At 51.2% G+C, this 10632-nt stretch overlaps 1 protein-coding gene across 6 annotated transcripts in view; it reads right to left on the bottom strand.

Moving 5' to 3' along the window:
- Positions 1 to 458: 458 nt before the first annotated feature.
- The window catches only part of MLXIPL (MLX interacting protein like), a 67578-nt gene continuing 57404 nt past the window's right edge, over positions 459 to 10632 (bottom strand). For all 6 annotated transcript variants that reach the window (XM_044001617.1, XM_044001619.1, XM_044001615.1 and 3 more), the window contains 10 exons: positions 10074 to 10234; positions 7164 to 7656; positions 6703 to 6770; positions 6413 to 6560; positions 5859 to 5974; positions 5656 to 5775; positions 4121 to 4248; positions 3864 to 3987; positions 2179 to 2308; positions 459 to 1881 (listed from right to left, as the gene is read on the bottom strand). In XM_044001617.1, the coding sequence (XP_043857552.1) occupies positions 1763 to 1881; positions 2179 to 2308; positions 3864 to 3987; positions 4121 to 4248; positions 5656 to 5775; positions 5859 to 5974; positions 6413 to 6560; positions 6703 to 6770; positions 7164 to 7656; positions 10074 to 10234 (1607 nt within the window). In that variant the 3' untranslated portion in view covers positions 459 to 1762. The remainder of the gene's footprint in view (positions 1882 to 2178; positions 2309 to 3863; positions 3988 to 4120; positions 4249 to 5655; positions 5776 to 5858; positions 5975 to 6412; positions 6561 to 6702; positions 6771 to 7163; positions 7657 to 10073; positions 10235 to 10632) is intronic.

Genomic DNA, 10632 nt, shown 5'->3' with positions numbered 1-10632 from the left:
TCCAACTTTACAGATGGGGAAACTGAGGCCCAATGAGATTAAGTGACTTGCTCAAGGTCCTTGTTGATTGTCCAGCTAGTAAGTGTCTTGGGCAGGATTTGACCCTATTTCCTCCTGACTCCAGGGCCAGCACTTGCTTAATCAGTCCACTAGGTCATATTAACTTCCATAAAAGGAAAGGTCAGCAGCCACGAGTATGCCTAGGCAGTCTTACAAGGCCAGGCCTGACCCTGCCTCGCTTCAGAGATCAGACAAGGGTGGGGTTCAATCTAGGCGGGGAAGGCTGAAATAACAAAGACATAAAGACAAAAGGCATCAAGAGGGCATATCTAAATGAGAAAAATAAAGATTTTGTGGGAAGAAAAAGGGTTCCTGAAAGCTGGGTGTAGCTAGCCTCAAACATCCTTGTGGAATCAGGGCACTGGCTAGACCCCAATCCTGAACAAGAGGAGGCTCAATGAGGTCTTGGCAGATTCTCTCTCTTTTTTTATTGGACAAGAATTCTTCAGCAAATCCACACGCACCAGAAAGATGCTGCTATGCCTGCTGCTCTTCTGATGATGAGGGGGCCTCCCTTGGGCCAAGTTCTGCCAGTCTGGGCTCCACGGCATTAGGCCCCTGGCCCCAGAGAAAAGTCTTTCAGGGAGCCCATAGATCCCTGCCAGGCTAAAGAAAGGGGATGGGCAGCAGGAGCCCTGTGACTTGAGCTGGAGGGTCTCTCTCCAGGATACAGAGATGTTCTCACTTTATAGGAACCACAGGGGAGGGAACAAGGAAAGAAGGAAATCCTTGTCCATCCTGGGATCAGATGCCTGACTAGAGGAGGGGGGGAGAGGAAGAGGTCTCTTTATACCTGGTCCTCATTCCTTCTTTTGGAACCCTAGGGTCCTACCTGAGTCCATGTCCTTCCTTCTGCTCCCCACTTCTCCCAAACTTCCTTGGCTCCTGGTCTAGATAACGGAGCCCCTGGGAATCATCTAATCCAGCTCCCTCATTTCACAGCAGAAGACACTGAGACTCAGAGAGGGCAAGTTCATAGCAGAACTGTGAGGGAACCCAAGGTACCTGACTTGAAGTCCTGTGTTCTCCCCGGGACAGAACTGTGCTTCAGCGGGGAAATGCGGGAGTCACCTTTGCCTTCCCGTCATTCTCCCCTCCATTGGCCCTACTTGTAGTAAAGGGGAGGAGATGGGGGCTTGCAGCAGCCAGGGCTCCCTCCAGCTGCTTGGGGGGAGCTAAGGGCTCATGGGAACAGATTCCCCACTTTCCTCCCCACCCCCAATACAAATAAACCTTCATCTTTTTCCCTGGGCCGATTCCCATTTAGGGGCTAAAATAAGGCAGGGGGGGTGGTGAGGGGTGGGAAAAACAGGAAGATGAAGGGGTGGGACAGTGGGATATACCACTGACATCGTGGTGGGATTTCCACTTGTAATTTCTCCCTGGCTAGGTGGCCATCATGGATCCGATACCTACCATGGTGGGTAGGAACAGGACAGGAAGCCGGACAAGGAGTTTGCTTATTGCCATGCCTCCTGTCCCTAAAGTCCTCTTTCTCCCTGGGGTCTGCCCTCCCCCCTGTCAAGGCTGGCACAGTTATTATATTATGATCATGGGTTTACCTGCCCCCACCCTCTGACAGAAGGATTCTGGATCCCACACCCAGATGAGAAGCACTGGGGTGTGGGGGGGTGGGGGGAATCCCAAGTTGTTAAGGGTGGAGGTCTACAGCTTAGGTCATGCCAGGCTAGGTTCTAGGCCCCTAGGAGGGGTTGCTGAGGTTGCCCTCTGTGACGGCTCGAGCAGCCTGCTCAGGGACACGGGCAGGGTCAGTCAGGATGCAGGTAGAGGTGCTCAGTTGGCGGAGGGAGCTCAGGACCGCTGGTGAGAGAGGGAGATAGACACCCATTAGATCATCCGTAGCCATCCTGCCCATGGGGGTGGGGGCACAGTAAGGGCCATTGGTCTGTGTTAGAAACAGGTGGGCATGGGATTTCTAGAAACCAAGGACCTCATGTCCTGTAGACTGCAATTCTGCTGGACAGTCTATTCCCTTTACCCCACTGATTGATGAATGCAGGGTTAGGAGCTGTCTAGGGGAGTATGGTGGGTGGGATTAAGGGAGGAGGGAAGGATGGCTGGCTGGCTGACTAGTGGTGGTAGAGGGGGATGACATACTAGGGCGCAGGGCAGGCAGAGAACAGTACTGGTCCAGCCAGGCCAGTGAAGTCTGGCGTAAGCTGTGAAGACTTGCTGTAGACACCATTCCATTGAAGGACTCAAACAGAGGCCGGATAAGGATGCTAAACTAGCAGCCCAGTGGGTCAAGGAAAATGCATCCCAGCCAGGATTCCCCTCCCTCTGTTTCCCATATAGTCTAAGCCCAGTCACTGATGTCAGCTAAGAGACCCAGAATCTTGGATCTTCCTGCCCCTAGGCCTTTCAACCCATCAGCTCTCTTCCCCCTTATGCTGAGAGTTGACCTGTGATCCTTTCCCTTTTTTTTTTTGGTGAGGCAATTGAGGTTAAGTGACTTGCCCAGGGCCACACAGCTAGTAAGTATCAAGTGTCTGAGGCCAGATTTGAACTCAGGTCCTCCTGAATCCAGGGCCGGTGCTCTATCCACTGCGCCACGTAGCTGCCCCTGATCCTTTCCCATTATCATGACCCACAGTCAAGTGTCCTTCAAGAAAGATAGACAGGGGCAGCTACGTGGTGCAGTGGATAGAGCACCGGCCCTGGATTCAGGAGGACCTGAGTTCAAATTCGGCCTCAGACACTTAACACTTACTAGCTATGTGACCCTGGGCAAGTCACTTAACCCTCATTGCCTCACAAAAAAAAAAAAAAAAGAAAGCTAGACAGCTCAACCCAGTTTTGGCCTATAAATGGTAGAGGAATATGGCTCAATGGATGATGGGGAAGGAGAGGGGACAGACCGACAGGTCTCAAAACAGAAGGCAACAAATAGGGAGGAGAAAGGGATACCCACCAACCAGGGCATCTTTTCCTATCCTATTCTTGGGGTTCCAGGGTTGGGGAGAAAGGGTGGTGGGTGAAGACGGGGCATCCCTGTTCCACATTTGTTTTTGTATCAAAGGCAGTTAGGGGGCAGCTAGGTGGCGCAGCGGATAGAGCACCAGCCCTGGAGTCAGGAGTACCTGAGTTCAAATCCGGCCTCAGACACTTAACACTTACTAGCTGTATGACCCTGGGCAAGTCACTTAACCCCAATTGCCTCACTAAAAAAAAAAAAAAAAGGCAGTTAGGGGGCATAAGAAAGAGGGTGCTGGACTTGAGTTTGAATCCTGCCTCAGACAAGTCACCTAACATTTGTCTACCTCAATTTCCTCATCAGTAAAATGGGAATGATAGTAGCACCTACCTCCTAGGGTTTTTGTGAGGACCAAATGAAATAACATCAAGGGTGACCAAAAATATTAATATAGTTTTAAGCTAAACTGCATTGCCTTTTGGGTCACCCTGAAAACTTTAAAGAACCACAGAAGTGCTAGTTGTTGTAGTACTTGGCACATAGGGATTATTTGAGTCAACAAGTCAATATACAATCCATCAAGCACCTACTATGTGCAACATACTGTCCTAAGCAATGGAATAATTACTAAATCACTGAATAGATATGGGGCAGAGTTAGGCTTCATGTGAAGCTGAAGAGTCAGTGCCTTCAGAATTCCATGGCTCTGCGCCCCTCCATAGTCCTTTCCCATAAGCCCTTGGATGAAGCCATCATTTTGGACCAGCAATGACTAGACATTCCTCCCCTCCAAGCCCTGAAGGCTGGTTCTGGCTCATTCCCCTGGAGCCCTCTGGACAATGTATTCTTTCTGACTGGAGAAGGATACGACCCAGAATTTCCAGTTGTGCAGGGTGCGAGCCCGGACGTAGTCATCAAACATGTCCCTCATCTGGTCAAAGCGTTGGTGGGTGATGGGCACACCTGTAGCGGGCAGCTGCTGTTGGCAGAGACTGCAGGCCCCAAGGGGAGAGAGGGCATTAGGGTGGCACCGCTGGGCATGGTGGGGGGCACCTTTATGACCCACCACCCCATTCTTCCCAGCTTCCCTCTCCCACCCTGCCAATGAGCTGTCAATATCCCTACTTGATGGCAGTGTTGAGCTCCTCAATCTGGTCCCGCAGGTGCTGGGCCTCTTCCTGCATGGCCGCCCGCTCCTGCTGCAGCATCACGATGTATTCTGCTGTCTTCTGCAGAGTCGTGGCCTTGCTCACCTGGAGTGGGGCCAGAGGAATAGACAAGGGGGTCTCAGGGCAACTCTTACCTATGGAGGAGGCTCACCTCTCCTCAGTTCAATAAAATAAACATTTATTAAGCATGTCTGGTATTCATGGTACCAAGCTATCATTGGGCATACAAAAATTCAAGATGACCACCTCTGTCTTCATGGAATTTCTCAAGTGTTGGTCTGGGGGGAGTGACATTTATACAACTATGATTCCAATTCAAAATTCAACATTTGTACAGCAGAGATTAAAGATGCCTGCAGCCAAGGAATTGGAAGTTGAGGGGGTGCCCATCAATTGGGGAATGGGCAGGACAAGTTGTGGTATATGAATACAATGGAATACTATTGTGCTGTAAGAAACAATGAGCAGGAGGAGTTCAGAGAAACCTGGAGGGTCTTGCCTGGGCTGATGATGAGTGAGATGAGCAGAACCAGAAGAACATTGTACACAGTATCATCAACATTGAGTGTTGATCTACTGTGATGGACTATATTCTTCTCACCAATGCAATGGTACAGAAGAGTTCCAGGGAACTCATGATGGAAGAGGATCTCCAAATCCAGGAAAAAAAAAAGAACTGTGGAGTATAGATGCTGAATGAATCATACTATTTCTTTTGTTTTTGGTGCTGTTGTTTTTTCTATTTTGAGGTTTTTCATCATTGCTCGGATTTTTTTCTCTTATAACATGACTAATGCAGAAATAGGATTAATGTTATTATGTATATATATATATATATATATAAAATAACCTATATCATCAGATTACCTGCTGTCTAGGGGAGGGGGGAGGGAGGGAGAAAAATCAGAAATTGTAAAGCTTGTATAAACAAAAGTTGAGAACTATCTTTACATGTAATGGGAAAAAAATAAAATACTTTATTAATTAAAAAAAAAAGATGTCTGTAGCCAGAAGGAAGGACGGAAGGGTGGAAAGATGGATGGATAGATGGATGGATAGATGAATAGATGGATGAATGGATGGATGAATGGATAGATAGAACGATGGATGGATGGATGGAAGGATGGATAGATGGATGCATGGATGTATGTATGATTGGATGGATGGGAGATGGGAGGTTCCAGAGGCAGAGAGAACAGTTAGGAGGCTGTTACAGTAGGCTGGGTTAGAGATAATGAAGTTTTTCATTAGGGTCATGGCAGCGCCAATGTGAAGGATGGGGCAGGTGTTAGGAAACAATCAGATGTGGCAGCAGATTGGAGGAAGCATGGTATGGTGGAAAGAAACTTGGCTCTATAGTTAGAGGACTTGAATTCAAATTTTGCAACCTCTGACACCCCATGTGACCTTGAATAAATCATTTCCATAGGTCTTCATTTCCTCCTTGGGATGCTCCAGTTGGGCAATGCTTGCTTTGGGGGACTCACTCACCTTGAGGCTGGGCTGGGCACTGAGTGTGCTCACCAGCCCATGCAGAGTATCAAATCCCAGCTTGATGTTGAAACGTCGCTTCTGCTCCGCTGAGATATGGGTGATGCGCCGGTTCTCTGTCTGTAGAGCATAGGCCAGGGACAATTGGAGGGTGCCCAGAGGGAGGAGCCCTGGGGAGGGGGAAGAGGGGAAGGTAGCCCCACCTTGTTGGTGTCCGGGCGTCCTCTGCCCAAAGTGGGCTGTGGGGGAGAGATCTGTGTGCTCAGTCCCACTGGACCAGGCATGGGGGGCAGCTCCCCAGACAGACGCCGCTCATTCCCTATGACAGAGACAGAAGACAGGCGGTCTCAAAGGATTCTCACAAGCCTCAGAGTCTGAATACAGACCCTCTTCTCCCTACTCTTACAACCCTTCACTCAATCCTTCACTGTCTACTGCTTCTTCTCTCCATCCCCCTCTCTTCCATTCTTTCCTCACTATATCTATGATTTCCTTCACCCTCCCTGGCCACTACCTCCCTATATGTATTGATTTCCTCTTAGAATGTAAACTCCTTGAGGGCAGACTACCTTGCTTTTTCTATTTGGATCCCCAGCACTTAGAATAGTGCTTAGTACAGAGTAAGCACTTCCTAAATGCTTTTTTCATTCATTCATTCATTCATTCATTCATTCATTCATTCATTCATTCATTCAATAACTATGCTCTTCTTCCCTCCCTTGTCATCTACCTCCATCTATCCTCTACCCATTCTCACCGGGTGCCGGAGGTGAAAGCCGCTCTGCTTTGGGTACCAGTAAAGGCCCAGGAGGGGCTAGCGTTCCAGGGGTCAGGGTGGACTGAGGCTGAGGCTGAGGCAGAGGTGGAGAGTAGAAGGCACAGGGAAAGTCAGGAGGTCCTGGCTTCTGGAGGACAGATGAGAAGGGAAGAGGGCTGGAGGCGGAGTCAGAGAGATGGCCTGCCCTCAGCACCAGTCCGTTTGCTTGCATGTACTTTCCCCCTTTCTCTGACTGGGCAGCCTGGCCCCGCAAGTGGCCTCTCTCTTACCGGGGATCCAGAAGGCCTCAGAGCGGTGCTTGAGGGGAGTGGCGCTTCCAGTGTTTGCTCTGGTTTGGCTGAAAAGGAGGACAAGCAAGCGGCAAAGCGGTGGGAGAGAGCCCGCCCAACCCCTCCTCAGGGGTTACTTTGTTGCCTTCCTTAGTGCCTCCTGCTTTGCCTGCCTTTACTCCCTCAACAGGATGGGCTGGACTGGGGGCAAAACTAACTCTCGGGGCAGCTCCATCTTCTTTCTGCCCCTTGTTGTCCCCGTTCTCCCTGCTGCTCCTACCCCAGCCAACTCTCCAGCCTCTTCCCTCTGCATCTCTTCTACACTCACTCAGGGCTCTCAAATTGGGGTCCCTGCCCCTGCTTCTGGCTCCTTCACTTTTCCAAATCCCCTTCCAACAACTTTACTTCTTGGCCCCATTGCCTCTACTTCCCATCTCCCATCTCCCTGGAGCTCCCCTTACCAGCAGTGAGCAGCTGTGTGAGACAGGGGTTGGAGCCCCCAGCCAAGGCTGGGGGGCTGGGCCTTTGCACCCGAGGAACTGGTGTTGGAGGCTTGCTTTTGAGCCGTGGGCGAGGCACAGCAAATTGGGGCCCATAGCGGGGTTCTGGGTATCCTGAAGGAAGGAGCTCCAGGGGGAAAGGAGATGGGGAGGGGCCAGTGCTGGGGTGGGTGGGGGGGAAGTTTGTTGGGGTGGGGAGTGGAGAGACTGCTGAAGGGGGAGCTGTGGTAGGGAAGGGAAACCTGGGTGGGTACAGGGAGTCCTCTTGCATCAGCAGAGGGGAAGGGGCCAGTGGGGAGAAGGCTGTAGAGGGGCAGGGCTCCAGGCCCGGCACCTTGGGGGGAGGAGGGAAATGGAGGGACTGGGGGGGTTTGGCCTTGGGATCTTCTGGCAGGAGGAAGTCAGGGCTCAGGAAAGCAGGTGAGTCCAACGGTGCAGAGCAACTACTCCGGGCCTGAAAGAGAAGATGGGCAGAGAGCTTAGGAGCTGAGGGAGTCCCCTCCCACTCAGGAGACCTTTTCATGGAGAGCTCTACACTGGGCTCAGTGAAAGGAAAGAAGAAGGAGATAGAACCCTGCCCTTGGGGGGTGACCCCAGGAGGGGTGACCCAATGGGGAGGAAGGGGGCTTGGCCCTGGGGACAGCTGCAGGCTCTTGGTAGGGAAGACGGGACCTATGGATTTATAAAATAGATTTAAGAGTCCAGTAAGACAAAGGAATGGAGTCTGAGTGTAAAGGAGGTGCAAAATGTGGGAAGGAGATGGAGCTGTGGGGCCCAAACAGAGATTCAGAAGATCCTGAAGTCAAAGAAGACTTCCTGGAGGTGGTGATTTTTACAGGGCCAGAGGGGCAAGGCTTAACTAAGGGGAGGGGCAAAGCTGACGGGGTGGGGGCAGAGAGGAAGGGACATAAAAGCACCCCAGGCCAGGAGGGGAATGCCAGGGGTCAGATGCCACAGTATCTCAGCCTCATTTTTTCAGATGAGCACACAGAGACTCAGAGCGACTTAGGGCGAGGGGACCATGGATTTAGAGATGGAATGGGCCTCTGACACCCTCCTTTTATAGAGGAGGAAAACAAGGCCCAAAGCGATGAAATGATGTGCCCAGGGTGGCCCAGTTCCGTATCCAAGCTAGGATTTACCAGGGTCTTCCTGACTCTAAGGCTAGCCCTCTCTCCATGACACTTTGTTGCCACAAGTCGACACAACGTGAGCTCTCTGAGGATGTTTCATTTTGCTCTCCATTCCCCTAGGACCTCACATCATGCCTGGTACATAGTACCAGGTGATTAATAAATGCTTGTGACGGGCAGCTAGGTGGCGCAGTGGATAGAGCACCAGCCCTGGAGTCAGGAGTACCTGAGTTCAAATGCAGCCTCAGACACTTAACACTTACTAGCTGTGTGACCCTGGGCAAGTCACTTAACCCCAATTGCCTCACCAAAAAAAAAAAATGCTTGTGAGTCCTCTTCTTCCCATGACCACTGCCATCATCTTTGTTCAGGCCCTCATAGCCTCTTGCCTATCATCTAACAACTCCCTATGTGGTTTCTTGTCCAGTCTCTTGCGTCCAAGGGAAGGGGCAAGAGGAACACGAATTTATTAAGTGCAGGGTATTGTTCTAAGTGTAGGAGATCAAAAGAAGTACAAACAGTGCCTGCCTTCAAGGAGCTTACATGCTCGGAGGGGGAGATGACATGCACACCTCTAAGTCTATGCCAGATACATGTAGAAGGGTCGGAGGAAGGACTTCCAGAAGGTGGAGGTCCTTGGGCTGAGTCTCGAAAGGAGCTAAGGATTCTGAGAGAGGGCATCACCGGCAGGAGACAGCCATTGCAAAGGCATGGCGACGGGAGATGGGGCACCATGAGGGAAGAAGAGCAGGTAGTGTCCAGCCATAGTCCTGCAGTGCTCCAAGCTTCAGTGTCCTTACATTCTAAGCCCTCTGCAACCTGACCCTTCCTCAGCGTCAGAAGAATGTTGGGTTGGAGTCTTGGCTTTGTGACTTCCTAGCTCTGTGACCCTGGGTAAGTCACTGATCCTCTCAAACCTCAGTACCTTCTTCTGTAATATGGGAAGGATGATCCCAGAGCCACTGACCTAACAGGATGATGGTGCTTGCTCCACCACTCAGCATGACCCTTCATTAACAGCAGTCCCCGAATCCAGACAAAACGTTCCCCAGACGTGTCTTATTTATTCTGGCCTCCTTTATCTCTGCTCACACTTTACCTAGCTCCTGGAATACCCTCCCTTCTGTACATATCTCCCTATCCACATCATACCACCCTTCAAGGCTCAGCTCAAGTTCTGCCACCTCCAGGAAGCCCTCTGAGATCTCCCCAGCTTGTGAGGATGGTGTTTGGCTTCCTCCAGTCCTGCCCGGACCGCATAGGGGACATGGGGCTTATTCGTGTGATAGCCTCTTATTGAATTGTTGCATGTCATTGATAACTCGGGGGAGTCTTTTCTTCTCAGTCAGACCACAAGCTCCTCGAGGCGGGAGCATGTGGCTCCTTCTGTCTCGTCCTCGTCTAGCCGAGGATGGGGCTTGTAGATGTGAATAACAATAATAGCTATTAACAATAAGAGCAAACATTTCTATAGCACACACTACATCCCAGGAGCTGTGTTAAGTGCTTTACAATGATGATTTCATTTGATCCTCACAACCAGTCTGTTCTTATCCCCACTTTACAGATGGGGAAACTGACACAAACAGGGAAGTGACTTGCCCAGGAAGTGTCTAAGGCTGGATTTGAACTCAGGTCTTCCTGACCTCATCGGGCCACTTAATGGAATGAATGAGAGAGTAACAAGACATTAAAGACAGATATGTGGAGGGGCTGGGAGGGAGGTAAGAACACTCACCTGTAGGCGGCTGCCCAGGAGGAGGGGTACACCTGGGGGGGCAGCCGGGGATTCCGGTGTCAGGAACCCGCCACTAAACAGAGGGTCAGCCACGGGGCTAAAGCTGGGGGGCTCTGGGAAGCTCACAGGTGTTGATGGGGGCCGGTGGTTGGTGAAGAATTCTGTAAATCAAGCGTAGGCCAGGCTGGTCAAGGGGCATGTAGGATCTCTGAATGCCCCCCAGTTCCGTCACAACTGGGGCCTTCGCTGACCGTTCTCTTTTCCCTGGCAATTCTCTTTGACACATTCCACACCAGGAGGCCTTGAAGAGGGAGAGAGGGTCTTGGTGCCCCCAATAAGCCAGTAGGGATGAAGGTTTCTGGCGTTGGCATGGGTGGCTGTGTTTTTACAGGACATTGTGAAACTGGCCAGTTTCTGTCTCACTCATGGGGGAAGCGGCCCTGGGGTAGGGTGGGTGGAGTGGGTCCTTGCTAAACAGGAGGAGAGGGCTGAGACCCCAGGAAATGGCCCTCCCATGGGGTGCCCTATTGCCCGGTCCATGACCCCCTCTTCCTGGGCA

Source organism: Dromiciops gliroides, chromosome 4 (assembly GCF_019393635.1).
Source record: "Dromiciops gliroides isolate mDroGli1 chromosome 4, mDroGli1.pri, whole genome shotgun sequence".
NCBI lineage: Eukaryota > Metazoa > Chordata > Mammalia > Microbiotheria > Microbiotheriidae > Dromiciops > Dromiciops gliroides.
The sequence above is the reverse complement of the archived record's forward strand: the minus strand, read 5'-3'. Positions and strand labels throughout refer to the sequence as shown.